General features: G+C 61.5%; 3 protein-coding genes across 3 annotated transcripts; 2 read left to right on the top strand and 1 right to left on the bottom strand.

The window, feature by feature from the left end:
* The first annotated feature begins 9 nt into the window (after positions 1 to 9).
* LLGL1 (LLGL scribble cell polarity complex component 1) lies at positions 10 to 10,840 on the top strand. Its single transcript, XM_042828023.1, has 23 exons — positions 10 to 74; positions 1,993 to 2,090; positions 4,293 to 4,374; positions 4,457 to 4,572; positions 5,339 to 5,497; positions 5,581 to 5,743; positions 5,832 to 5,967; positions 6,071 to 6,125; positions 6,217 to 6,374; positions 6,470 to 6,687; positions 6,767 to 6,834; positions 7,173 to 7,326; positions 7,643 to 7,747; positions 7,892 to 8,184; positions 8,254 to 8,407; positions 8,488 to 8,641; positions 8,729 to 9,012; positions 9,207 to 9,471; positions 9,556 to 9,670; positions 9,773 to 9,864; positions 10,063 to 10,186; positions 10,278 to 10,357; positions 10,466 to 10,840. Exons 2-22 carry the CDS (start codon positions 2,056 to 2,058, stop codon positions 10,354 to 10,356), a joined length of 3,009 nt encoding a protein of 1,002 aa, XP_042683957.1. The 5' UTR covers positions 10 to 74; positions 1,993 to 2,055; the 3' UTR covers position 10,357; positions 10,466 to 10,840.
* Positions 10,841 to 11,579: 739 nt separating this feature from the next.
* On the bottom strand, positions 11,580 to 20,198 carry FLII (FLII actin remodeling protein). Its single transcript, XM_042828022.1, has 30 exons — positions 20,097 to 20,198; positions 19,460 to 19,570; positions 18,885 to 18,956; positions 18,653 to 18,733; positions 18,389 to 18,474; positions 18,084 to 18,245; positions 17,901 to 18,004; positions 17,648 to 17,823; positions 17,384 to 17,541; positions 17,165 to 17,249; positions 16,852 to 16,999; positions 16,640 to 16,773; positions 16,357 to 16,569; positions 16,103 to 16,282; positions 15,944 to 16,026; positions 15,785 to 15,859; positions 15,502 to 15,585; positions 15,261 to 15,432; positions 15,079 to 15,183; positions 14,665 to 14,856; positions 14,388 to 14,576; positions 14,162 to 14,301; positions 13,844 to 14,069; positions 13,402 to 13,556; positions 13,253 to 13,313; positions 13,043 to 13,171; positions 12,841 to 12,947; positions 12,523 to 12,628; positions 12,385 to 12,450; positions 11,580 to 12,292 (listed from the first exon to the last, which is right to left on the bottom strand). The coding sequence occupies exons 1-30, from the start codon at positions 20,157 to 20,159 to the stop codon at positions 12,158 to 12,160; spliced, it is 3,798 nt and encodes a 1,265-aa protein (XP_042683956.1). The 5' UTR covers positions 20,160 to 20,198; the 3' UTR covers positions 11,580 to 12,157.
* Positions 20,199 to 20,729: 531 nt separating this feature from the next.
* On the top strand, positions 20,730 to 24,764 carry MIEF2 (mitochondrial elongation factor 2). The gene is made up of 3 exons (XM_042827859.1): positions 20,730 to 20,981; positions 21,505 to 21,682; positions 22,420 to 24,764. The coding sequence occupies exons 1-3, from the start codon at positions 20,835 to 20,837 to the stop codon at positions 23,472 to 23,474; spliced, it is 1,380 nt and encodes a 459-aa protein (XP_042683793.1). The 5' UTR covers positions 20,730 to 20,834; the 3' UTR covers positions 23,475 to 24,764.
* Positions 24,765 to 25,564: the final 800 nt, after the last annotated feature.

The following is a 25,564-nucleotide window of genomic DNA, read 5'->3' as shown; positions in this document are numbered from 1 at the left end:
GGATTCGGTTCCGGCGGCAGGGCGCCGAGCCGCACCGCGAGCGGCTCCGCCACGACCTCTTCGCCTTCAGCAAGGTGCGGACCGGGCGGGGGGCGGGACCCCTGGGCTGCGGCGGCGGGAGGAGGCGGTACCGGAGCCCCCCCCGAACTGCGCGGGATGCGGGACCCCCCCCGGGGGGCGGGGGGCGGCCCCGAAGGCACCGGGCAGCGGGAGCCGCCCCCTGCAGGGCTACGGGTAGGGGCGGCCCCGGGGCGGTGGGGCACCGCGGTATGTGTGTATGGGGGGGTCATACCTCGCCGCCCCCCGTCACACCGAGACCCCCGCCCCCGGGCGGCAGCACCCGTCTGGGGACACCCGCGCTCACAGCGTCCCCGAGTGTGACCCCTGTGGTGCTGCGGGTGTCTACGGCCGCCTCGTAGCACTGCAGCGCGGTGACACCTCCGGGGCTGGGAGCCGCTTTGCTCCCCTGTAACGCGCCCCGTGGATCTGGAGGCCCCCGGCCGGTGCAGCGCTTTGCCGCCGTCCTGGTGTCACTCCCCGGTCCCGCTCTGTGCCCTCTCCCCGCTGGGGGAGCTCCTCCATCCTTCCCGCCTGCAGTCCCGCGGCGCTGGGACGTCCCCAGCTCCTGGTGACACCGAAGGCAGGAAAACATTGTCACCGTGCTCTCCTCCCTTGGATGCAACCTCCCCCCCCCCCCATTGCTCCCCACAGGTTTGGGGTGCTCCAAACTCACCCCTCTGCCACAGCCCACCCCAGTTTTGGGGTCCCACCACCAGACCCGGTACTGGGGGGGTTATCCCGAGGGGTGGCTGCGTGGCGGAAGCCGTGAGCGCCCTGGGACGCTGCCTGCCCACCTGCCTCCCATTAAGGTCTTGGGTTTTGTTTTTTTTTCCTTCCTTGCGAGCTCCAAATCTGCCTCAGATTTGCTGTAATTTGGCCCAGAGTGCTCCTTGGCCGTCCGGAGCAGCCTGCTGCCGGATGTGGCCCCACTGCTGGCGGGAGGAGGCAGGCTGTGAAGGGAGCGGGTGCTCAGCCACCATCCCCAGTACCATCACCCCCAGCTCCTTGGGTATCCCCCAGTGCCACCATTGATCCTTGAGCTGTCCCTGTTGCCGTCATCCCCAGTAGCACTGCTGCCACTGGGTCTCCAGGTGGCGGTGGATGGGATGGCTGTCCTGCAGTGAGGATGTTTTTGAGGTTCTGTTAGGGTGGTCCCATTGGTCCCCATCTGAACATTGCATTCAGAGCGTCTCCATGGTGCCACCCCTCACCCCCCGGTAGCTTTCAGCATCCTGGAGCCAAGTGTGCATCCTGCAGAGCCTTTGGGGTGCCATGTGGGCGATGGGGACCGGCACCCAAATTTGTCCTCAGACTGAGAACCCTCCTGCAAGGGAACATCGTGCTCCCTGCTGCCGGGTGACACCGCAGAGCAGCTCTTGGCACATCAGGGAGGTGTCACCCCAGAGCATTTTGGTGTCGCAGCCCCTGGGAGTCCTCCCTGGTGCAAAAGGTGGCGGCTGTTGTCGTGTGCCCCCTCCTGTCCTCGTCCCCAAATGCTGCCCAGCCCCTCCCAGAGCAGCGAGCCTGGGCACGCCGCCGTCGCGGACTTCCTTGGGAAGGTGCCTGCAGGGGCTCAGCACGGCCGGCGCTGCTCCCTGGCTGGTCCCGCTCGCCTGGTTCTGTGCGGCATCGCTGGGAACCCTCTTGTGCTCCTTGGGGCGTTGCTGTGGATGGGGGCATCCCCGTGCCTTTGGGTAGTGTGGTTCACTTCTCTAAGGTCAGGGCAGCCCTGGTCCTTCGGTGTCGTTTGGGGTGATTTGATCAGTTTTGGGATGTGGACCCCTAAGGAGGCTCCTGGGTAGTGCTGTGGCATCGTCGGTGCGTTGCAGGGCCAGAGTGCCAATCCTGCTGGGCGCTGGGGGTGCTGCTGCTCCTACTGGGGGGACTCGGGGTTTGAGGGGATGCTCTGCTCTGACCCCTTTGTCCCCGCAGACGGTGGAGCACGGCTTCCCCAGCCAGCCCAGCGCCCTGGCCTACGACCCCAGGTTGCGTGTGATGGCCATCGGCACCAAGGCGGGAGCTGTCAAGCTGTATCCTTTCCTAACCCCCCCTCCAAAAAACAAAACACTGTGGAGGGGGGGAACGCGGCCCCCAGCCACGTCCTGGCGGTGTCCGTCCATCCGTCCAGCTGGGCTGCAGCTGTGCTGAGTTGGGGGGGGGCGGTGGAGAAGGGGGGGAGTGCTGGGGGGCCGGAGCAGAACGGCAGCCTTGTCCCGAACTGTGTGCCTGGAGCGGTGTTTTGGAGGAGGAAAACGCTGGAAAACAAACCCAACCAAAACCCAGGAGCGGGGCGGGATGGATGCTGCCGTCCCAGGATGCTGCGGCTGTGCTTTGTTGCGAGCGGGGAGACTGTGCCGTGCTGCTGGCAGGCAGCCAGGGCTGGATGTGGCCACATCGGGGGCCCCGTGCTGCAGGAATGTGGGGGGGGGCCACTGGGGGGACCGCGTCCTGTGCGGGATCCTTTTTTCTTCCCTTTTTTTCTTTTTTTCCTTTTTTTTTTTTTTTTTTTTTAATTTATTTTTTGGGAGGGGAGGGTTGTTCCTGCTTCCCTTCCTCCATCAGCTTGCTGCATTCCTGGCTCAAAGCTGGCATTTCAGTGGCAGGGCTGCTCTGGTCCCATCCTGATGCTGTCCTGGCCGTGCCTGTGCTGTGCTGGGTCCGGCTGTGGGTCGGATGCTTGGGGTCCATCTCCACCCCCAGCGATCTGTGTCCCCTCAGCCACCGGGGGGTTCCAGCACTTGGTCCCCCTGTAGCGCTGCACTGCTGTTGGGTGTCCCAGTGCTTTTTGGCCATCGGCACGTTTTGGTGATGGGGTGTTGGGTTCCACTTGGAGCCTTTGGTGTTGTGCCATGGGGCGGTGAGCAGCCTGAGTGCCATCACAATGTCCCGTCCCTGTGGGTCGGCGGCTGCCCTGGGGCTGTGCTTTTGCCCCACTCCTTGATCCCCGTGGCCCCAACCCGGCTGTCTGGCTCCTCCGGGACGTCCCCAGCGCCACGGCGGCTCCAGCCCGGCCACACCGGCGCTGCCAGACAGCTCCCACCTGCCGGAGCCGCCGGGCCGGTTCCCCGTGCCCAGGGCAGCGTGCGGGGCACGGGGCGGTGTGCGGAAACCACACTGCAGGGATGCATCCATCCCAGCCCCGCATGCAGCTCTGGGGCGTGAGAGGCAATGCCCGGGATTGGGAACATGGAGGCAGCTGGCTGGGAGGGCTGTGGGGTCGATGAGTTGGGGACCGGGAGGCTCCTTGCGCTTGGGGTGCTGCGTGGTTGTGGGCGCTGAGCATCGGTGCCGGTCCTGCCGCGCTTCCTGCCGAGCGGCGTTGCCGATGGAAGAGCCGGGACCAGTTGGGTGAGTGCGGCCGTGCGGGCGCATACCAAACCCCACCCTGCTGAGAAAGAAGGGGGTGGCGGAGGCCAGGATCTGGCCCGGCCCTCGTGTGCCCGTCTGGCCGCGTGCCAACCGCATCCTGACCCGCGGTGGCGGTCGGAAGCTCCGTGGTTGTGCCACCACCGCCGACGTTGGCTGCGTCCCCGTGCCCGCTGCGCTGGGGGAGCCCATGGGAAAGCTGAGGGCCCCAAGAGCTCCCAGCGCTGCGGACATTGTCCGTGCCTGAGCGAGCGTGGCTAATTGGGGCCGTCCCTGAGTGTGGGCTCCCCAGCCTGCGACTGAGAGCGCAATGAGGTGGCCAAATGGGACTGGGAATCCCTGGGATCCATCCCGTTGTGGTCCCGCGCTCTGGGCTGGGAGGGGGAGTGCAGGACGCATCCCACCCCAGAGCCGAGCGCTGGGGCCTCCAGCTCATCACCATCCAACCTCACTTCCTCGGCCCCAGCTGCAAACCCTCCGGCTCGCTGCTGCGCAGGGCCGCTCGGGGCCCTCTGTGCGGGGCTGGGGTGGGCTGGGGGCAGGAAGCGAGCGGGGGGAGCAGCGGGATGAGCACAGCGGCTGGCGGCAGAGCGGGTTGCTCCCAGCAACGCGAGCCGGAGGGCCGTTGCTTGGTGACCCTCGGTGAGGGATTGGGGGACGTGTGTGGGGCGTCAGGGAGGGGGGCCCGGAGCGGGAGGGGTTCGGCCCCCACGGGGGGGGGGTTAACCTGGGTTCAGGTTAAGCTGGGGTGCTGGTTGAGTGGCATCCGAGCAGAGCTCAGGTGGGGCTGTGCCGTTTTTTGCTGCTTTTTGTTGCTTTTCTTCTTTTTTTTTTTTTTCCTTTTTTTTCTTTAAGGGCCCCCCCAGGTACGGTGCGCCTGGTGTGGAGCTGACGGGTTTGCACAAGGAGACGGCCACTGTCACCCAGCTGCACTTCCTGAGCGGGCAGGTAGGTGGGGAGGTATGGGGGGGTCCCGCTGAACCCTGGCGGTGACCCCTGGAGCTCACTCACTGTTCCCCCCCCTGCCCAGGGCTGGCTGCTGTCCCTGCTGGATGACAACTCGCTGCACCTCTGGGAGATCTACCAGAAGGAGGGCTGCTCCCACCTGGAGGAGACGCGCAGCTTTGGACTGCCTGCACGCCCCGGGTGAGGCGCTGCACCGCTCCTCCTCCTGCCCTGTGCTGTGCTGGGGTTTGGGGGCTCCCATCCGGCTTTGGTCCCCGTGGGGTGACCCCACTGTGGGCGGTGATGCTCATTTCCTCACCGGGCGCGTTGGGGCGGTGGTGGGTGAGGTCTGCCAGAGTTTACACCCGGCTCCGCGCCGGGGTGAGGCTTGGCTTGGCTGCAGGGTTTGCGCCGATTGTTTTGCTTAAAGAGGGGAGGGGGGAAACATGGAGCGGGATGGAGCAGGAGCAGCTCTGCGGCGTGGGAGTGCTGGGATGCAGAGCTCCCGGGCTCTGTGCACACCTGGCAGTGATAAGGGCACTGGCCCTGTGCTGGGAACGGTGTGGGGGAGAGGGTGGCGGTGGCTGAGATGACCTTGACTGGGGACCTGGAGGGGATGGGAGAACCTTGGCCAAATCATTCCCTACCCTCCCCCCCGCTCTGGTTCTGGCTGGGGCAAAAGCCATGTGGCCTTGCAGTGGCTCAGGTTCTCAGGGGGATCCTTGACTTGTGTGTCCCCTCTTGTGAAGGTCTCCATTTTCATGCTGTCTCCACACAGCCCTGATCTCAGGGTGTAAGTAATGGCTCAATAATTGCCTGTCACCACCGAGGCTGATAGTGGTGACCAGGCAGCCTGGCTGCTGTCCCTGTGCACCATCCCCATCCCCATTGGGATGATGGGGGGCTCTCGGGGTATCTGTCCTGGCACTGGGGTCACGCAGCTGACACAGCCCTGCTCTCCCCACAGCTGCTCCCCCAGCATCACGCGGGTGACAGTGATCCTTCCCACGTCCTCGGGCACGGTGGCCTGCCTGGGCACTGAGGGCGGAGCAGTGTACTTCCTTGCACTGCCTGCCCTCGTGCTGCTGGAAGACAAAACCCTCCTCCAGGATGAGATCCTACAAAGGTAAGCACCGGTCCTGCACCCCCCAAAGCCTTGATTCCTGACCGTTCCCCCCCCCCCTTACCCCTCTGTTCTCTCCTCTGCAGCGTGCCCGATGATTACCGCTGTGGGAAGGCATTGGGGCCAGTGGAATCCATCCAGGAGCACCCCCAGGATGCTGGGAGGCTGCTGATCGGGTACAGCCGGGGGCTGGTGGCCCTGTGGGACCAGAGCACGCGCACCGTGCAGCATCTCTTCCTCGGGAACCAGGTACCTGGGCCAGGCTGGCTCCTTTATGGGGAAGGGTTCACCCTGCTCCCTCCCTGGGTCCCAAACCCCCGCTGTCCCCTTTTCGCAGCAGCTGGAGAGTCTGGCCTGGGAGCATAGCGGGAAGAACATCGTCAGCTCGCACAGTGACGGCGGCTACATGGTGTGGGCAGTGGGAGGCAGCGGGCAGCGCACCCAGCAGCCCGTCATGGTCACCATCCCCTACGGTGTGTGGGCACGTGCCCCCAAACCCCTGCCGAGGGGCACACGCGGGCTTTGGGATGGCATTACGGTTTGAGTGTTGTAAATGTGGCACGACCTTCATTCCAGGTCCGTTCCCGTGCAAAGCCATCAGCAAAATCCTGTGGCGGACGTGTGAGTCGGGGTAGGTGATGGGGATGGGGACATGCGGTGCTGGGGGGTTTGATGCAGGGCGGTGCCCCCATGGAGCCGTGACCATCTGCTTTCCCCCACAGCAACCCCTTCATCATCTTCAGTGGCGGCATGCCGCGGGCCAGCTACGGCGACCGGCACTGCGTCAGTGTGGTGCAGGGCCAGAGACTGGCCACGCTGGACTTCACCTCCCGCATCATCGACTTCTTCACAGTGCAGGACCCCGTGGTGCCAGAGGGAGGTACGTCCTGGGATACCAACCCCACGGTCCCTGGGTTGGGGTTTCCATTACCTTCATCCCTCTTTTCTTTTTCTTTTTTCCCCTCATCCAACAAGGGTTTGAGAACCCCCGTGCCCTGGTGGTGCTGGTGGAGGAGGAGCTGGTGGTCATCGACCTGCAGACACCAGGCTGGCCCACCATTCCCGCCCCATACCTGGCCCCGCTCCACTCCTCTGCCATCACCTGCTCCTATCACATCTCCAACGTGCCCCTCAAACTCTGGGAGAGGATTGTCAGTGCTGGGGAGCAGCAGAGCCCACGTCTCTCCTCTGCAGTGAGTGCTGGGGTCTGTGGGTAGGGGATGTGGACTTTGGGGGCACGCAGAGGTGTGATGCTTGGTAATGCTCCTCCAGGCCTGGCCCATCAATGGAGGAAAGAACCTGGCCCAGGAGCCCACGCAGAGGGGTCTGCTTCTCACCGGGTGAGTACCTCGGAGTGGCTGTGATGTTGAGGGGACCCTCGGTGCGAGGAAGGAAGGGGGACATCCTCAGCTCTTCCCATGGTGGCGGGATTGGGATGGGGCAGTGGGGTGGACTTTTTCCCGCACTGGGAGCTGAAGCCCTGGGGATGTGAGGGGTGCTGCTGGGCTGACAATCCCCACTGTGCAGCTTGGTGGCCAGGCAGCAGCATGTCACCACCGCGCTGTCCCCACGCTCAGCCCCTCCTGGCACAGCAGCCACCCAGCACACAGGCGGCTCTTGTTAGCCCCGCAGATGCTAATGGCATCACCCCCATCCTGTCCCTCCATCCCCTCCCCAGGCACGAGGATGGCACGGTGCGGTTCTGGGATGCCTCGGGGGTGTCCCTGAAGCCGCTGTACAAGCTGGGCACCGCCAACATCTTCCAGACCGACTGTGAGCACAACGACAGCCTCAACCAGGCGGGCGAGGAGGAGTGGCCGCCGTTCCGCAAGGTGACGTCCCCAGGGCTTGGAGGAGGCACACACAGCAGGAGGGGCACACACCGTGCTGCAGCCCCAGCACCCTCTGCCTCTTGGGAGGGATGTGACTGTGGGAGCCATCCCAGCTGCGCTGTGGGGACGTGTCCCCTCGCTCAGGGCACAGCTGCTGCCTCAGTGACACAAGGGACACTTGTTCTGCATGCCCTGACCCACGGGTCTGCCCTGGCCTAGGGGGGGGGACCCTGGGACACTGGAGCGGCCTGAACGTGGTACTCAGTGCTGTTGGCTGTCCCGTGGGTGCGTGACACACCTGTCCCTTCTTCCTCAGGTGGGCTGCTTTGATCCCTACAGCGATGACCCCCGTCTGGGCATCCAGAAGATCGCTCTGTGCAAATACACAGCCAAGATGGTGGTGGCCGGCACAGCCGGGCAGGTAGCGCCTGGGGGACGAGGTGACGCAGGGCACCCCAATGCCTGCAGCCTTCCCCCAAGAGAGCTCCCACCCATGGGTTCACTCTGCAGCCAGCGCACAGGGACCCTCCATGTCCCCCAGCGGCCCCTTGTCCCCTCCCTGCAGGTGCTGGTGATGGAGCTGAACGATGACAAGTCTGAGCATGCCGTCAGCGTGGCCGCGGTGGATCTGCTGCAGGACCGCGAGGGCTTCACCTGGAAGGGCCACGACCGCCTGGCACCCCGGAACGGCCCCATCACCTTCACCCCTGGCTTCCAGCCCAGCGTCCTGGTGCAGTGCGTGCCCCCTGCCGCCGTCACCGCCGTCACCCTGCACTCTGAGTGGAACCTGGTGGCTTTTGGTACCAGCCACGGCTTTGGGCTCTTTGATTACCACCGGCGCAACCCGGTGCTGGCCAGGTAAGGCGGTGATGTTCGGGGACGGGGGACCTCGTGCTGGGGTCCGGGTGCTGAGTGGTGATGCTGCAGGTGTACGCTGCACCCCAATGACTCGCTGGCCATGGAGGGGCCCCTGTCCCGCGTCAAGTCCCTCAAGAAGTCCCTGCGGCAGTCCTTCCGACGCATCCGCAAGAGCAGGGTGTCGGGCAAGAAGAGGCTGAACGCCGGCAGCCCCTCCAGCAAGGTGGGCGCAGCGCAGGGCTCCGATCCCCTCCTGGTGTGACGCGTGCAGCTCCTGACCCCCCACTTTCCCCCCTCTGCAAGGTGCAGGAGGCCAACGCACAGCTGGCTGAGCAGGCGGGCCCCCCTGAGGTGGAGATGACGCCGGTGCAGAGGCGCATTGAGCCCCGCTCAGCTGACGACTCGCTCTCCGGGGTGGTGCGGTGCCTTTACTTCGCTGACACCTTCCTTCGAGATGGTGAGAGCCCGCAGGCAGCCCCGAGTGCGGCGCTGTGCCACGGTGAGGAGCTGTCTCATGCTTCTTCCGATCTCTCTCACCCTGCAGCCACCCACCATGGCCCCACGATGTGGGCAGGGACCAACTCAGGCTCAGTGTTCGCCTACGCCCTGGAGGTGCCGTCGCAGGAGAAGTTTTCAGAGCGGGCGGTGGAGGCGGTGCTGGGGAAGGAGATCCAGCTGATGCACCGTGCACCCGTGGTGGCCATCGCTGTGCTGGACGGGCGGGGGAACCCGCTGCCAGAGCCCTACGAGGTGTCGCGGGACCTGGCCAAGGCTCCCGACATGCAGGGCAGCCACTCCATGCTCATCTCCTCAGAGGAGCAGTTCAAGGTGAGCATGAGCCCTGAGGACGGGACCAGACATCCCCAACATGTCTGCTCTGCTCCGGGTGTCCCCATCTGCGCCAGTACCTGGAGGAGCATCCTGACTGGGGTGACCAGAGGGATGGGGTGGCTTTTGAGGCACCTTTGCTGAGTGTTGTCTGGGGCTGCTCGGACTCCTCTTGCCCTTCTTGCCCTCCACAGGTCTTCACGCTGCCCAAAGTCAGCGCCAAGACCAAATTCAAGCTGACCGCCCATGAGGGCTGCCGGGTGCGGAAGGTGGCCCTGGTCAGCCTGGCCAGCACCGGCGCCGAGGAGCGCGTGGAGAACTGCCTGGCCTGCCTCACCAACCTGGGTGACATCCACATCTTCACTGTGCCCGCCCTGCGGCCACAGGTGCACTACAGCTGCATCCGCAAAGAGGACATCAGCGGCATCGCCTCCTGCGTCTTCACCAAGCACGGGCAGGGTGAGGGCTCAGCTCCACACAGCCTCAGTGTCCCCCACCTCTGCCTGGGTGCTCCCTGATGCTCTCTGTCCCCCCACGCTGCAGGTTTCTACTTGATTTCACCGTCCGAGTTTGAGCGCTTCTCCTTGAGTGCCAGGAATGTGACAGAGCCGCTGTGCTGCCTGGAGGTGTCCCGGCTGCAGGACACCTCGTGCCTCAGGTGGGTCAGGCTGAGGGCTCCTCACCCCCTGTGAAAGCACCCCATGATGTCCATCCCTGTGTTGTGCTACCAGCAGTGACCTCTCCCTGGATTTCTTTCCAGCAACTCAACGGTGACTCCGAAGGTGCAGCAAGCCAATGGCACGCACGTGCCACGCAGCCCCGAGGCCAACCATTCCCCTGCTGACAGTGACCGTGAGTGGGAAAGGGACGCAGCGGGGGGAGGATGCGCTCTGGAGCTGGGCATCGTTTTCTGTACTTAGGGAGAGCTGATATGGTGGGGGGCAACCAGCCCATGGCAGGGGTTAGTGCTGTGGGGTCCCTTCTACCCCAGCCGTGGGATTTGTGGGGATGAAGGCTCTGGGATCTCCATCCCTCCCTGTGGCTCCCCAGGGTCCCCCGAGGAGCGCCAGGCCACCTTCTCGCCTGGCTCCGTCGACTCTCCCAACAGCAGCATGGAGAACCCGCTGGACACCACTGGGGACATCACGGTGGAGGAAGTGAAGGATTTCCTGGTGTACGTTGTGGGAGGAGCACCTCCGGGTGCTTCTGGCAGCTCTGAGGGGGCTCAGGAGAAGCCCCGGCTGCATCTGGTTCGTCTCCCCCAGATCCTCAGAGGAGGTGGAAAGGAACATGAGGAACGCCAGTGAGGACGAGATGCGACCTGCGGGCATCCTCATCAAGTGAGGTGCGTGGGGGAGGTGGTGTCCTTGGGGTGGGGGTTCCTTTTCATCCCATTTTTGGCCCCGCACCCCGGGGGCCGCATCCCCAAGCTCAGGGACTGCATCTCCTGTAGGCATCGCCGATGCCCGCAGCCCCCCGGCCCATCTCAGTGTTCGGATTCCCGGGATGCGCGACTTGACTGGACCCCCCGGCCCCCTCAGTGTAACGTAGACTCGTCTCCTCTCTAACATCTGCGCCCCGGCTCCAGCACGCTCCCCCCACACCTCCTTGCCTGGCTGCCGGCCCCAGACCCCCCCAGGCTGGCCCCGGGTTGGGGGGGAGGGAGGGGAAGGGCCGTGTTGCACAAACTTCCCGGGGAAGATTTGTTTTTTTTTTCCCCACATGGTCCGGTGTAGCTGTTCTCTGCTCCAGAGCCCCCAGTCCAGGGGATGCTGCTGGTGGGGAGGGAAGGAAGGCTGTGATGGCTTTTGCCCCCCCCCCCCCCTATGCCTCCGGGTTGTGGTGGGGGGGGGGGGGCACAGAACAAAGTGGGGGGCTGGGATCCCCCAGCACGGCCCCCCCAGACCCCTGTCTCTGTTTACATGCCCGGCTCCCTGCAGTTTACAGCCCCTCCTCTGAGTGCCACGAGGGTCCGGGCTGCCACATGGGGACTGTCCCCTTCCTGGGACCCTCCTGTCTTTCTGCTGCTCCCCAGCTGGGTGCTGCAGGGCTCGGGGAGGGGGGTTGTCACAGGTGGCCTTTTTCTCATAGTGGTTTCTCCAAGGGCTATTCTCCAGGCTGGGCTCCCTGCCTGCTGCTCCTTTCTGACACTTCATTCCTGCCATGGGTGGGTTTGGGATGGGATCGTGCTGGGGGACGGGGAGGGCAGGGGCACGATGCCGGCTCCCAGCCCTGTGCAACTCCCTGCCATTCCCTGGGGGTGTCACTGTGCCAAATTCCTGCTGGGCTCCCCATCTCTGCAGGGGCTGGAGGTGTGTCTGTGTCCCTGCGGGGCTCAGCCTGGTGCCCGCCCATCTCATTGTGGGGATTCCCAGGGCCCTTTTTTGGCCCCCAGCCCCCAACTCTCTTTTGCGGTACGTCTGGTCTGGGCCAGGGGGGGCCGGGAGAGGCAGCGCTGCCCCAGGCCCTGCCCTGGCTGGGGCTGTAGTGTCCCTGGTAGAAATCCCACCCCCCCCCCCCCCCCTCTTTTTTTTTTTTTTTTTTTTGGTAAGATGAATTTAGCATTGTTTAGTTATTAAAAATACTGGTTTTTAATATTGAAAATAAAGCATTTAATATCAACTGCCAGCATGTGGGGTGTTGGGGGACCTCGGCTGCCTGGGGCCAGCAACACAGGATGGGCTCGGGGTGGGGGGGTTGCTGTGCCCCCATGTGGGATCCAGAGGAGCACAGTCAGAGCCTGGCACAATTGCATGGTGACAATGCAGCCTTTATTGATATGATACTGATAGGCCAGCCTTGTTTGGGGTTGGTCCTATCTCTTCAGGACCACAAAAAAAGGTGAGAGCCCCTCGCTAATCCCCCGGTGCTCTTTAGCAAAGCATCCTCCCCCTGCTCCCCAGCTGCAGGGAGCTTGTTGCTGCCTTGGAGCAGCAATTTCCCTGAGCAGGCCGGAGGCAGGGCCCTGCACTGCCCCATGTGCCCCTAAAGAGGGGAAGGAGCCGGGAGAAGGGAGGGCAGGGACAGCCCAGTGCCTCCCTCTGGCCCCAGTTCAGAGAGAAGCGGATCCAGCGGTTGAGCGCAGGCATGAGTGGTGCAGAATGCTGGGGGGGTTCAGTGTGGGCTGTTCCACGCCCCCAGGCCCTTATGCTGGGGGCTTGCGGAAGACGCTCCAGGCGTGGAAGCAGCGGGTGAAGGGCCAGGGCTCGTTGCCTTTCCGCACCAACCGCAGCTTGCGGGGCCGCGTGGGGTCCTTGGAGCGCATGTGTTGGATGTAGACCTGGGGCATGGGACGCAATCAGAGCCCGCGAGGAACGGGAGAGAGACCCGAGGGGGGATGAAGGTGCCTGAATTCAGCACGCAGGGCCTTACCTGGCACGCTTTGAGGCTCAGCTTGATCTCCACCTGGCTGGTCTGGGTGCCCACCCACATGTAAACCTGCGGAAGGATGTGCAGATGGGCTCAGCTGCGGATCTTGGGGGGCACCGTGCAGCCCCACACCCCGCTCACCTCCTGCCCGTTGTCCAGCAGCATGATGTCATCATCAGCCAGGTCATCCTGGCAGAAATCAGAACACTTCTCTGACACGGCAAAATAACCCTTCTCGTTGGAGCACCTAAAGGGGAGCCAGAGGAGAGTGCATCAGTGGCACAAAGTCATCATCACTCAGTGAAGTTGTTTGGGCCACGAGGTGCCCAGGGATAGACAGACAGTGGGGAGAGAGGCTTTGCCCGTCTTGGGGAGCCCAGAGGCAAAAGGCCCTAGAGAAGGCTGGTGTGTCACTGTGGGACAAGGAATGGGACAAGCACATCCTGGGCCAGGACCCACCTGAAGAGCCGGGAGTGCTTCATGTATTCAGCATCTTCATCATAAGGTTTCTGGTTCCCAATACCCACCCAGAAGAAGTTTTCAGGCTCTTCTCCCTCGTTGATCACCTGTGAGAACAAGGGTAGTGTCAAGGCTGAGTTCTTCCATCCCTCTCTGCTCTCAGGTAAGTTGGTGCTGAGCCCAGCAGCCCCAATCCTGTCACCTGCTTGCTGTAGGAGTCATCAAACATGTTGTTCATGATGTCCTCAGCCAGCTTGGCCTCGTCAGGGTCAGCAGCTCGGCCCACCCAGGTGTACACAATGCCCTGGTTGTCTGTGCTTTCAAATGGGACCTGGGGAGAGCAGAACGTTGGGGTTGGGGATGTGTGGCTGAGCCTTGTTGCTGGGGGAGGATGCTCAGCCTCAGGCAGTACCTTGAGGATGAAGCAGAACTCAGAGTTGAGCAGCCCAGCGTCCGTGTTGATCTGGATGCACCTAGAAGAGAAGCCCACGAGGCACAGTCAGGAGCTGTGGTCCCCCAGCATTCCTGGGCAGCACCAACAGGTTGGGGGGAGGCGCAGACCTGGTGCAGAGGGCTCCACCGTTGGTGCGGATGTGGTACAGGCTGGGCTGGGGTGGGCTGGCCTTCTCCTTCCGCTTGCCCCGGTGGATGACAAACCTCCTCTTGAAGTGTGACAGGAACTTGGGGTTCTCCTGCTGCTGGGTCATGCGCACCACCTGGGCGAGGTGGGTGTCAGCAGGGGCATGGGGCCCCCAACACAACCCCAAGCTCCAGGTGTGTGAGTGGCTGCTGGCACCTCTGTGCCTCCATCTTCATTTTAACTGTCACCCCCTGCCCTCTGTCCAGGGGGAGATAAGGGACAGGGGAGCAGAGAGCCAAGCAGAATGACCCCATATTCCTCCTCCAGGTGTGGACAGGGGGATCCTTGGGGCTGGGGCTTCCTGGGCTGGCTTAGGGAGCAGTTCCCTGCGGGCAGTACTGGGATCCCAGCACAGGCTCTCACCTCTAGCTTGCCAGGGAAGAGACTCTCGAACTTCTTCTGCAGGCTGAAGGTAAAGGTGAGCCAGCCCATGTTGGAGGCCTCGCGGCCCTGCCAGAAGTATACGATGCACTGGAAGTCTTCTTCAGGTTGTTTCTCCTCCTCTTCTTCCTCACCCTCCTCTTCCTCTTTGCCTTCAGTCTTCTTTTTCTTCTCCTCCTCCTCCTCATATTCTACTGGCACCCAGTATCTGAGTGCGGGGACAGGGGTGAGGGGGGAATCTGGGCAGGGCAATGGGGGACGCAGGGGCTCAGCAACCCCAGAAAGGACAAACTGGCTCACCTGCAGAGGAAGACGTAGCAGTCATGTGTGTGGAAGTGGCCAAACTCTTCCTCAGGCAGCCGTGCAAATTTCTTGCCCTCCAGCACGAAGCCCTCCATTCCATCCAGGTCCTCATTCCACTCCTCCATCAGCTGCTCTGCCTGCAAATCCCCACGTGCTCGGTCAGCTCATGGAGCTCCAGGCCTGCTGCCGCCATGGGGGACGTGTGGGGCATCCCCAGCCCTACCTCATTCAGGGGCATGGGGGGCTGCCGGGGCAGGAAGAGAGCGGTGAGGTCAGCCTTCATCTGGTCCTTCTTCTCGGCGTCCTTGCGCACCTTGCCAGCCAGGCTGCCCTCCTGCAGCACGTTCTCAGCATTGCGGGTGTAGTCCACTTGCAGGACATCATCCCAGTTCTTGAACTTGGATTTGAACACCTAAACACAGAAGATGTGAAGTGAGGAGAGGGAGCAGAAGGCCCCAGGTGCAACCCCATCTCTGCCCTTCAGATCTGCGTCTCCCCACCTGGCACTCGGTGCCCTCCAGGTTCCGTGTGACCATGGCGTGCTTGGGGCGGTGCAGCATCCCACACAGCTCCTGGCTCAGCTTCAGTGCTGCTGCTCGCACCAGCCGTGACGACTTCCTCCCAATCCAGATAAAGACATCAGACCAGCAGTCCAGGATGTACACATTCTTGGTGTCCAGCAGGCTCTGCAGCTGGGGACACAAAGTGAAGAGACGGTCAGGCACCTCCTGAGCTTTTCCCAGGCTGGAAAATTCCTCAAGGCCAGCTGAGACAAGCAGAACATCCTGCACCCAGGATACCACTGGTTGAGCCTGCCCTAGAGCATGGCTGGAGCAGGGAGAGAGCAGAACCCATTTCATGTTCAGGTCAAAACAAGAGATCCCCCCCCCCCCCCACCCCATCCCATGCCCTACCAGGCGCATCTCAGGCATCAGATCAGCCTTCAGCCTCTTCTTGTGCTCTACAGACAACTTGTAGTTGATCTGGGGCAGCTCCAGGTAACCCAGTCCCAAGCCAACCTGCAGAGAAAACAGGGACACAGGGTGAGGATGGCCACGGCATAGTGATGATCCCACAGAGGGTGGCAGCTCCTCACCTTGTACAGCTTGGGCTTGTGGGGCTGGAAGTCATCGGGAACACAGGGCTGGATCTCCTCGGGCTGCCCCCCCAGCACCTCCCAGAACTCAGGGCTCTCCTGGCCCTGGCAGAGCAGTGTGATCTCTGCTTTGCCCTTGCGCTCGTTCTTGTTGATCTTCTCAGCGAAGAGCCTGTGGGAGCCTGGGGTGAGGTGGGCTCCCCACTACCCTGGGTCCCCAGCCTATGTTCCCAGCCCCTACCTGGCCTTGGTGGTGCTGCTCAGCGTGGCCTGGCTGCCCCGCCATACATAAAGCTCCAGGCCGTGGTCCAGGAGGAAGACAAAGCTGGAGAACACAGACATAGAGCAGGTGAGGAAGGGAGCAGGATGCACCACCGTCCTCCCCACGCAAGGGTTCAATCCCTGGTCTTACAGAAAGGCAGCTCATTTCTACCCTAAAGCTGCAGCCACTCTGTCTTGGCTTGGACCTGGCTCCCTGTCCCTTTTTAGGGTCCCGTATGTCCCCTCACTCTTTTCCTGCTCACCGGGGGTCTAGGGATGTCCCTTTCAGTGCCACTGGCTCCAACTTGATGTTCTTCTTCCCGTAGACACGGTACAGCCTGGAAGAGAGACGGCCATGGTTGAACACGAGGCACCACCTGCCCTGTGTGTACCCCCTCCCAGCTGCCTGCCCCCTGCCCTACCTGGTGACATACTGTGTGTCCTCAACAGTGAAGAACCCGCTGGCCGTGCCGCCCTCGATGTAGGAGATGTCATTATCAAAAACCTGAGGGCAAAGAACAGGGGATGAGGGTGGGGAATGGAAGGCTGGGGGCTGTGGGGGAGCACTGAGATAGCCTCACCTGGAGGAACTCATCGCTCTCATCCCCCATCTCCTCACGGATGCAGCGGCACTCGGCCCCCAGGTAGTTGCGCAGGTTGACGGCGTGGATGGCAGAGCAGGCCTTCTTGTCCAGGGTGGCCTCCTGCCCGATCCAGTAGTAGATCTCCCAGCTGAGGGAGCCGTTCTCGTCCAGGAAGGTCTGTGGAGGGACAGGGTGTGAGAAGGGCTGCCAAAAGTCCCGGGGACACAGTGATCCCCACTCCCTTCATGTACCTTAAGCACGATGTAGCAGTCGGCCTCGTAGAACTTCCCATAGAAGGCATCATCCACCAGTGTGGGCACGAAGTTCTCGATCTGCCAGATGCTGAGGCCGGGCAGCTGCCCCACATCTTCACTGAAGAACTCTGAGTAGTCCAACTGTGGCTTCTCCAGGCCCTGGTCCCAGCGGCGTGCCTTCAGGTCCGGTGCCTTTGCTTCACCACTTTCCTGCAGGGACAGGGATGGGTCACCCAGATGGGACACTCTGGTGGTGGGACAAGGCTGGATGCAGACCCACCTCTATCTTCTTGTTCTTCTCCTGGGCCACATCTGACATCCCCTTCAGCACCTGCTTGGCTTGGTCATCCTGGGCTGAGTCCTTGCGCCGCCGCAGACGCATCTTGCGGGCCAGCGGGTCCTTGGTGCTGCTCCCTGGGGACAATGGGATGGGGTGAGTGGCAGTGGGACCCACCAGGCATGGCTCAGAGCCATGCCTCCTCGTCTACTTGCCTGCTGCAGCGGCTGCCACGGTGGCTGGTGAGGCTCCGGCCAGGCGGAGCTGGTTCTGCAGAGAGAAGTCGATGTTGTACCACTCCGACGTCCGCTCTGCTGGCTTCGGGGGCATCACCAGGTTGGGGTTCTCGCGCACATCCAGGACCTGCCAAGGGGATGGGAGACCTCAGTGCTCCGAGGCATGGAGACACCAAGGATGTGAGGTAGGATGGGAGAGCTCAGAGCACTGCAAGCTTTGGGGAGGTGATGGGGGGCCGCGTGCCAGGCTGCAGGCGGTGCCTTGCCCTCACCCCAGGGCGTGGGCTCTCACCTCCACATCTGTCAGGAAGTGGATGGCCTCTGGCAGCGTCACCAAGCGGTTCTTGTTCAGCACTAGCTTCCGCAACTTGGAGCACCTGTAAGGTAGGGGGATGCTGAGATAGGGCTGGGCCAGGGTTGCATTCTTCAGGACCCTCCACCCCTGTCACCTCCCAGCTCCACATGCCCCCTCTTGGGGACAGTGCAAATTTGGCTGGGGGCTCCCCCCTACCTGCACAAGCTCTCAGGGATGAGCTCCAGGTTGTTGTTGGCTGCCATGAACTCCTCCAGGTTGGAGAGCTTGCCAATGCCTGAGGGGATCCCATCAAAGTCGAGCTTGTTGGAGTTGAGGTACATCTTCTTCAGCTTGGTCAGCTTGCAGATGGCCGACTGGGGAAGGAAGGGGGAGGTGGTGAGGTGAGATCTGGCACCACAGCCACAGCAGGGACATGATGGAGGGGTGGGGACACGACGGAGGAGTGGGGATGACACGCACAGGCAGGGAGGTGAGCTCATTGCGGGACAGGTTGAGGGTCTCCAGCTGTGTCCACTGGTCGATGCAGAGGGACAGCTCGGTGATCTGGTTGCTGCTGAGGTTGAGGCGCCGCAGGCTGCCCAGTGTGTAGAGGCACTCAGGAACACGGCTGAGGTTGTTGCAGGACAGGTCCACATCTGGGGAACAAACGGGGCTGAGGTCAGCAGGACACACACCAGGACAGCCCCGACGCAATGCCTCAACGCAGCCCTACCTGCCAGGTTGACCAGGCTCTCCAGGCTGGTGGGCAGGTTGCTCTGCGTGCGCTGTGTGTTCCGGAGGTGCAGGGTCTGCAGAGCTGTCATTGCCGGGAGCTGCCTGTGTGGCAGAGATAGCATCAGGGTAGGCCCAGTGTGGCTCCAGTATCTTGGGAACTAGCCACAAAATGGAGCCATACCGGAGCTGTGCGTGCAGCAGGGGGTTGTCATTGAGGATGAGGGTCTGGAGGTGCACCAGCCGTCTCATCTGTGGCGGGAGGCTCTCCAGCTTGTTGTTGCTCAGGTCAAGGTAGAGCAGGTCCGTGAGGTTGATGAAAAGCTGGTTGGGGATGGTCTCGATGCTGCGGGGACATGGGAACCTTCAGGGTGGCCCAGGATGTGCACTGAATCCAACCCAGAGAGGGGGATCCAGAGTAAAGTGGGGAGTGGAGGTGACAGGTGGAGGTGTTCGTGGTCGGGGGAGTTGTGCTGCCAGGAGCCCCACCTGTTGTGGCCCAGGTTGAGCACCAGCATGTTCTTGGCATTCTCCAGCTCCCGGGGACACTCAGTCAGATCATTGCGGCTCAGGTCCTGGGGGATGAAAGCGAGCATCATCCTCAGTCCTGGGATGGGTCCCCCATCCCACAGTTGCCACCCACCCCCAAGGACCATGGGGCATCTTTGGGACCACGCTCCAGATGCTCTTCAGTCCCATGTGTGTCTTCAAAGGGCACAAATGAGCAGGACAGCATGAAGACTCAGCACTTACCAGCACCGAGAGGTCCTCCAGCTGGAAGATGTCATCAGGGACTCCTGAGTTCTTCAGGCTGTTTGCACGTGCCACAATTGCCTTCAAAGCGGACAGAAAGAAATGACTGCAGCCATCACCTGCCTCCAGCAACCTGCTGAGCCCCTCAGGAGGACCAGGGGCCACCCTTGTGTGGCCAACAGATGCTTGGGGACAGCATCCCAATGCATGGGATGCACAATGGGACACTCACCCGGAGGCAGGGCAGGCTGGACAGCTCGCCGTGAAGCGTGGTAAGGCTGTTGTGGCTGACGGACAGGTGCTCCTGCAGGGAAGCAGGACAAAGCCCCAGTGAGCAGTGAGGGGAGCAGAGTTCAGCCCTGACTCGCATAGGGCTGCTGCGGTCCCAAACTGGAGGCCCCCAGCATGTCCATAACACCACCAGAGCAAAGCTCAACCATGGGCTCCACCAAGGGCAAGGCACAGAGCTGCCAGTGAACAATGCCAGGCAGCTGCTGGCTACTGCTTTTTTATTTTTATTTTTTTTTCCTTTGCTAAAAGAGCCCAAACCCTTAATTCTCCCCATAAACTTTCACCCTTCTATTAACAGGCAGAGGAAGAAAGTGTGGTTTCTGGTCTGGTTTGCTAAGAAAACAAGGTGAAACCCAGCACACCCCTGTCTCAGCCCCTTTCCTAACAACTCTTGCATCCAATTTCAACCACACTTCCTCGCTCAGCCCTATTATTAGACGCTGGCACATGAGGCAGTCAGACAGCAGGTTCTTGGCTCCGCAGCCCCCCCAAGAGCCCCATCCCCTGCCTGCTCACCAGCTTCTGCAGGGCAGCGAGCTCCTCGGGCAGGTAGCAGAGCCCTGTGTGGTTCAGCTTCAGCCAGCGCAGGCTGGTCATTGCCTTCACGTGCTCTGGGAAGTAGCCACCCTGGGAGGGCATGAGGGTGAGAGAACAGCGTGACCCGTGGGGTGACAATGGAGAGACAGGGCTGGAGCTGCAGGGCCGCTGAGGGACAGATCACCCAGCACTATGGCACTGGGGACTGGGAGATAACCCAGCCCCCAGGAATGGGATTTAAGGATGGGATCATCCAGCCTTATGGGATTGGGATCTGGGGACTGAGGTCACCCAACCGTACAGGACTGGGACTTAGGGATGACATCACCTGGCCCCACTGGACAAGGACTGGGGGCTGACACCTCCCGGCTTTCCAGGGTCCCAGGAGAGGGTGTCCCAAAGTCCCCCTCACACAGCAGGGCCTGCTAGGCGCCCCTGGGGCCAGGACCGCGACCAGGGCTTGGACTGATCGGCCCTACGCGAGGACCTCCGGGATCTCCGGGCCTGGCGGGGAGCGGACAGGCCTGACTGCCCCTCCCGGCACTACGGCACTGCCCCCGACTCTCCCCGCACCCCGCCCCTAAGCCCGGTACCGCTCCCGGCGCTCCCCTCGCACCTTGAAGTCGTTACCGCTGAGGTCGACGCCGCGGACGAAGGGCAGCACCCCGGTGGCCGCCATGGCTGCGGGGAACCCGGCGGGACGCGGCACCTCCCCGCCGCCCCGCCCCGCCCCGCCCCGCGCTGACGCTGATTGGAGGCGGGGCCGATGAGCGGTGCGCTGATTGGCTGTGTCGCGCGTTGCGGGCGCGCCGGCGCGCCAGCATGCGCTGCTGGGCCGCCCGGCGGGAAGCAGCGGCGAGCGGGGGGAGGGGGGCCTGTGGGGAGATCCCGGTTCGGGGGGGGGAGTTCGGCACAGTCGGAGCGAGGAGGGGAGGTGACCCTCGGTCGTACCCGACCCTCCGGTGTTCGCTGTCCCGCCTTTGTCTGCCCTTGGCAGCTCGGTGAAGGGGGCTGTATGTACCCGGCCCCTTCTGGGGTACCGGTGCGGCCCCTCGTCTCGTCCTCGTCTGCCGGCGCCGCCCCGCATGTCGGCGGGCGCTGCTTAACGGCGGGGCGAGGCGGCCGGAGCCTTACCGGGTGACCCTCGGTCCGGCCCGGCGCCACCGCCGCAGCCGGTCACGGCGGGAGCCCTGGGCCTGAAGGTCGGCTGGGGGGTCCTGCTGTCCTGGGATCTCGCGTCCTGCCGGCCCCTCCGCCTTCACCCCATCGCCGTTCCGCGCCGGGTGGCTTTGGGGAGCCGGCTTCCCGCTGTCGGATTACGGCGCACCGTTCCTCTTCCCTCCCGCAGGTGACCATGGCTGAGTTCGCGCAGCAGCGGGGCAAGCGGCGGGACGACGGCGGGCTGGGCGGCGTCCTCGATCTGCTGCTGGCCAACGCCAGGCTGGTGCTGGGCGTCAGCGGCGCGGCCGTGCTCGCCATCGCCACGCTGGCCGTCAAACGGGTGAGGCTGGGGGGGTCCCCAAGCGCTGCGCGGGGCGCTGTGCTGCATCACGTTTCAGAGAGGCGCCTTGTTGTTTTCACTGTTAAATCCGTTGGACGCTTGTGTGCATCTTTGAGTCTCTCAAACCGTTGCTGTTCACCTGTAGAAGAGCTGTGGGTGACTGTTACCCCGCGTGTGCGCTGTGCTCTGCTCTGGGAAGTGCTGCCAAGAGAACAATTCATCTGTGCTGGTTTTCCCTGTGGTCCCTCGGTCTCTTTGCTCTTCCAGCAATAGCAGCCTTCTGTAAAGGGTGCTGCTGATCTTGGGGCTTTCCCCCCGCATCCATAGCATTCCTTGTGTTTGCATGAACAGCAGCAGCTGGAACAGCAGCAGCTAGAACAGCCCTCTATGTGAGCGAGGCCATTTGGGGGCTGAAGCCCCCCCTCTCAGCACGCTCGGGATGGTGGAGCCCCCACTGCCCTCTGGGTGAGGTGTGGGTTTTGTGGACCACGTGCACATCCCCTCCATCTGTCTCTCCCACCAGCTGATAGATCGAGCCACGAGCCCTCGAGAGGAAGATGATCCCAAAGCTGAGCAGAAGAGCCTGGAGGAGAGCTGGCAGGACTTGGCCCTGATCAAAGCGACACAAAAACCTCCCAAGAAGCAGAGAAGGGAAGACCTCAGCGAACCCCTGCTCTCCCCGGCTCCACCGCCAGCACCAGGTGATGCTTATGGCGAGGGCGTGTGGGTGAAGATCACCTTGGCAGGCTGTGCCTGGGAGCTGGGCTTTATTTTTAGCTCCATGACCGGAAAGCTGACCCGATTGTGTCTTCCCTCTTGGGAGGCTCCCAAGCTGCGGCCCCTTTTTTGGCAGTGCCTCAGTAACAGTGCCTCTGATAACTCCTGGGTGTCTCAGCCAGCTGGTTGCAGTAGAGGCTGCCTTGCTTTTGTTTCCTGTTGAACAGTGCTTGGTTTTTGGGTCAGCTCTGTCTAGGGAGGAAGATGTGCCTGTGAACTGCTGCAGACAAAGGCTGGCTTGTCCAGCTGGCTGCAAAGGCGGTGTTTTCTGAATAGGAAAGCAGCTCAGCCTGGTGCTGGGCAGGTCCTGAGGCACTGCACCCAGGATGGGATTGATTCAGGACTCGGCAATCAGGCAGACGTAGGGGTGAGCAGTGGGACTGAGACTTGTGAGGGACCCTGGTAGTTTGTGCTTTGTCTGGCTGCTGCTGCTTAGCTGGCTTTAGCCACCTCTAGCTGGGGTGTAACACCAGGTGCTGTTGGGTTTTGGGTTTGGATTGAGCCTTGTGTTGGCTGAAAAGTCAGCCTCGTGGCCAAAGGCTGAGAGCTGGGACTTCAGCACATGCTTTGTTTTTTTATGTCTGTGGCATGAGAAGATGTGCTGTCTGATCTGCCCAAAGCCATGACTTCTTCCTGCCTTTGCCCCATCCCCTTCTTGCAGAACCCAGGATCTGCCCAGTGCCCCCGGAGCCTCCTCAGGCCGAGTCCAGCCCTCCCCGCTGCCTCACGCTGCAGGAGAAGCTGCTCTCACATTACAGCATCCACCTCCCTATGTCTGAGGAGCAAGTGGCAGTCGCCCAGCAGCTGGCCCAGAGCATCTGTGCTGAGCTTCAGAGCTTCCTGCGGAGCAAGTGCCCGGAGTTGCCCTTTGGCAGCCTCTTCCTCAGCGGTCCCCTGCTCGATGGCCTCGGGGCTCTTGCTGCTGACCACATCCACTTCATGCTGCCAGTAGTCCTCGATGCCACCTTCTGGAGCCTCATCCCAGGAGAGGACACCGTTGTGAGAAACCCCCAGTACTGCATGGTCAAAAGGACTGACTTGGAGTACTTCCCTCGTGGGCGCAGCCCCTGGGACAGGTTCCTCGTGGGCCAGTACCTCTCCTCCAATGTGCTCAACGAGACCCTCCACAAGATGTTGGTGGCCTCCATCAACTGGCCAGCCATAGGCAGCCTGCTGGGGACAGCCATCCACCCACTCGTGGCCTCCCGGGAGCTGAGGCTGGCTGTCAAACACGATGAGGTTGAGCTGAGCATCGCCCTCTTCCCTGTGGTAGAAATGGAGGACAAAGTTCTTCTGGCTGCTCCTCCTGAAGGACTAGTGGAGAACCTCTGGCTTGAGAGCTTTAGCAGGGCGGAGGTCTCGAAGGTGAAGGAGCTGGATGCTGGCGACGCCGGCGCTCGGCAGCGCTGCCTCTGCATCCTGAATGGTGTCTGCAGGAGCCATCCTGCCCTGCACAAGCTGAGCGGCAGCCCCTTGGTACATGTCATCCTTCACATGAGTTCCACTGAGTCAGACTGGACAGAGGAAAGCCTTGCCACCAGGTTCCAGCAAGTGCTCGAGGAGCTGGTGGGCTACCTGGAGAATGGGGTCCTGCCTTGCTACTTTAACCCCAAAGTCAACCTTTTCTGTGGGCTGCTGGAAGAGGAAATAGAGGAGATGGGCTTCCTGCTCTACAGGGCTGTGTCTGAGCCAGGACTCCTGCTGACAGAGAAGTGACTGGTGCAGCAGGAGCTCCTGAGCACGGGAAGTTCCTCAGCTGTCTGGGTTGTGATGCTTCTAGTTGACTAGTCGGTAAGAGGCCAAGTTCTTGCACTTTATGAACAAAAGTATTTCCTTTCTGAATAAAACGTGCCTGAGAGAAATGGATGATGGTGTAAGAAGCTGTTTGCCACGGGGCTCTGCCTTACCCACATTGAATGCAGCCCCTAAAGCGAAGCCCCATCTGCTGGGAACCAACACGGAACAAGTTTGACTGCTGGATCCCAGTGAACTGCTCCATCCCAGCCTGCCATCCCAAACTCTAGGCTCCCTGGTGCTCCAAGCAGAGACCTGAGCGGTTTGGAGCTTCCCCTGCCCCTTGGGGCACACAAGTCTCTTGATGCTGCTACAAACCTGTGGCATCCTGGGTGCTGTGTGGGTCCTTCTGTGAGCACCGAGCTCAGTCATGCAGTGCCATGGGGTGAGGTGGCAACCTTGTTCCTTGTCAGGGCTGCATTCGGGGATGTTGCCAACCTGAAATAAAGCCTGAGCAATGGCTGTGCGGTACTCTGGGTGCTGCAAGGTAATGCCATGGCAAGGTTACTCTTTGGAAATCTTTTCAGGTACCAAACGGCAACCCAAGCTCAGCCCTGCCTGGCTGTTCTGCCAGCGTCAGCTCTGCCCCCAAGGATGGGTCTCTGAGGCCCATTCTCCAAGCTGCCGTGCTGCAGCATGGGCTGGCAGCTAGCTGCAGGAACTGCAGCATCCTGGTGGACACCAGTGCCCATCTAGCGGGCCACAGTGTCCCTTCCCAGCCTGTCAAGTGACCTTTTCATGTATGTACTGCTGCTGTCTTAATGTCTTGTTGCCCTGAAGCCTCGTCGTATGGGGCAGGAAAGGACAGGATTGATGCACAGAGCGGAGTGCTTGCAAGAAGTCAAGTGGGGTTTGTGCTTCTTTTCATTAAGATCTATTTTGTTTGAGTATTTTTTGTTGTTTTTTTTTTTCTTTTCCCTTTGAGTGGCTGGTAGGTTTTGTTTCTGCCTGTAGTCCAAGTGTGAAGGAATACATTCTTGTATTTAATGGGAAGAGCTATGCTGTTTTTGCACACTGGTAGAGATGGTGAAGTCCTGTGGTCTTCAGCATGAGCATCTGTTGTGGTTTAGTTTTCTTTACAACTATCTTGTTTACAGGAGGAAAAAAAAATCACTGTGCTTTTCCTCCTAGTCTGAAGAGGACTTGGTTTGCTCCTTTGAGCAACTTCCCAAGTGTTAGCGATGAGAATAAATCCTTGCTGTGTGCACTGGTTCTCTGTCTCAGCTGTTTTGTCTCCTGTCCTGTAGGAAGGTCTGAAGCTGTGCTCCTGGGGCGGCAGCTTTCCTGGGAACAGTGCAGCTGGCTGTACCCTGCACACAGCTTGCCAGCACTTGGACCTCATGGCGCACGGCTTTGCTCTTCCTCTTCCAGATCACCACATAAAGCACCCAGTGCTCCTGCTGCCTGCAGAAGCATCCAGTGCTGTCTGGATGCTGAGCTCTTGCTGTTCAGCTTGCAGCCCTAACTGCTCAGCTGCCTGACTGCTAACCAGGGTTAAACCAGTAAAGCTGGTAACGGCAAATGCCATCAGCAATGCTAAACCTGTGTGCTATGCAGATGCTTTCTGCTGCCGTTGCCATTTGGAGGCTGCCCAGCTCTAGCCATGCTTTAGCAGCTCACTGATTGCATTACGAAGCCTGCTAATCCTGTTATTTTAGACGTCAGGTTTGTATTTTTAGGTTACAGCTGTTAACAGTGGGAGTGAGGGGTGCAGAGAAATGCAACGCAGGCTCTCTTGACCACACTCCATAGGTCTGGGCCTGAGCGCAGTGAACTTCTGTAAACTCGAAAGCTCTTCTTTCTTGTGCAGAGCTGAAAATGAACCCATGCTGCTGTGGTCTCCCCTGCTTTGAGCTGCTCCCTAGGCAGTGCTTCAGCCTCCTGCCCACTCCATTCATGTATCACCTTAGTGCTGACCCATGGGGACTGCCAGTGTCCTGAGCAACGCTGGAGGCCCTGGGGGAGCAGCTGAGTACTGTCCTGTGCCAGAAGAGGACAAGGGAGTTTTGTGG

Source organism: Centrocercus urophasianus, unplaced genomic scaffold (genome assembly GCF_019232065.1).
Source record: "Centrocercus urophasianus isolate 14NV4802_14NV808 unplaced genomic scaffold, USGS_Curo_1.0 seq_29, whole genome shotgun sequence".
Classification (NCBI taxonomy): Eukaryota; Metazoa; Chordata; class Aves; order Galliformes; family Phasianidae; genus Centrocercus; species Centrocercus urophasianus.
This window is presented reverse-complemented; position numbering and strand designations above follow the sequence as displayed.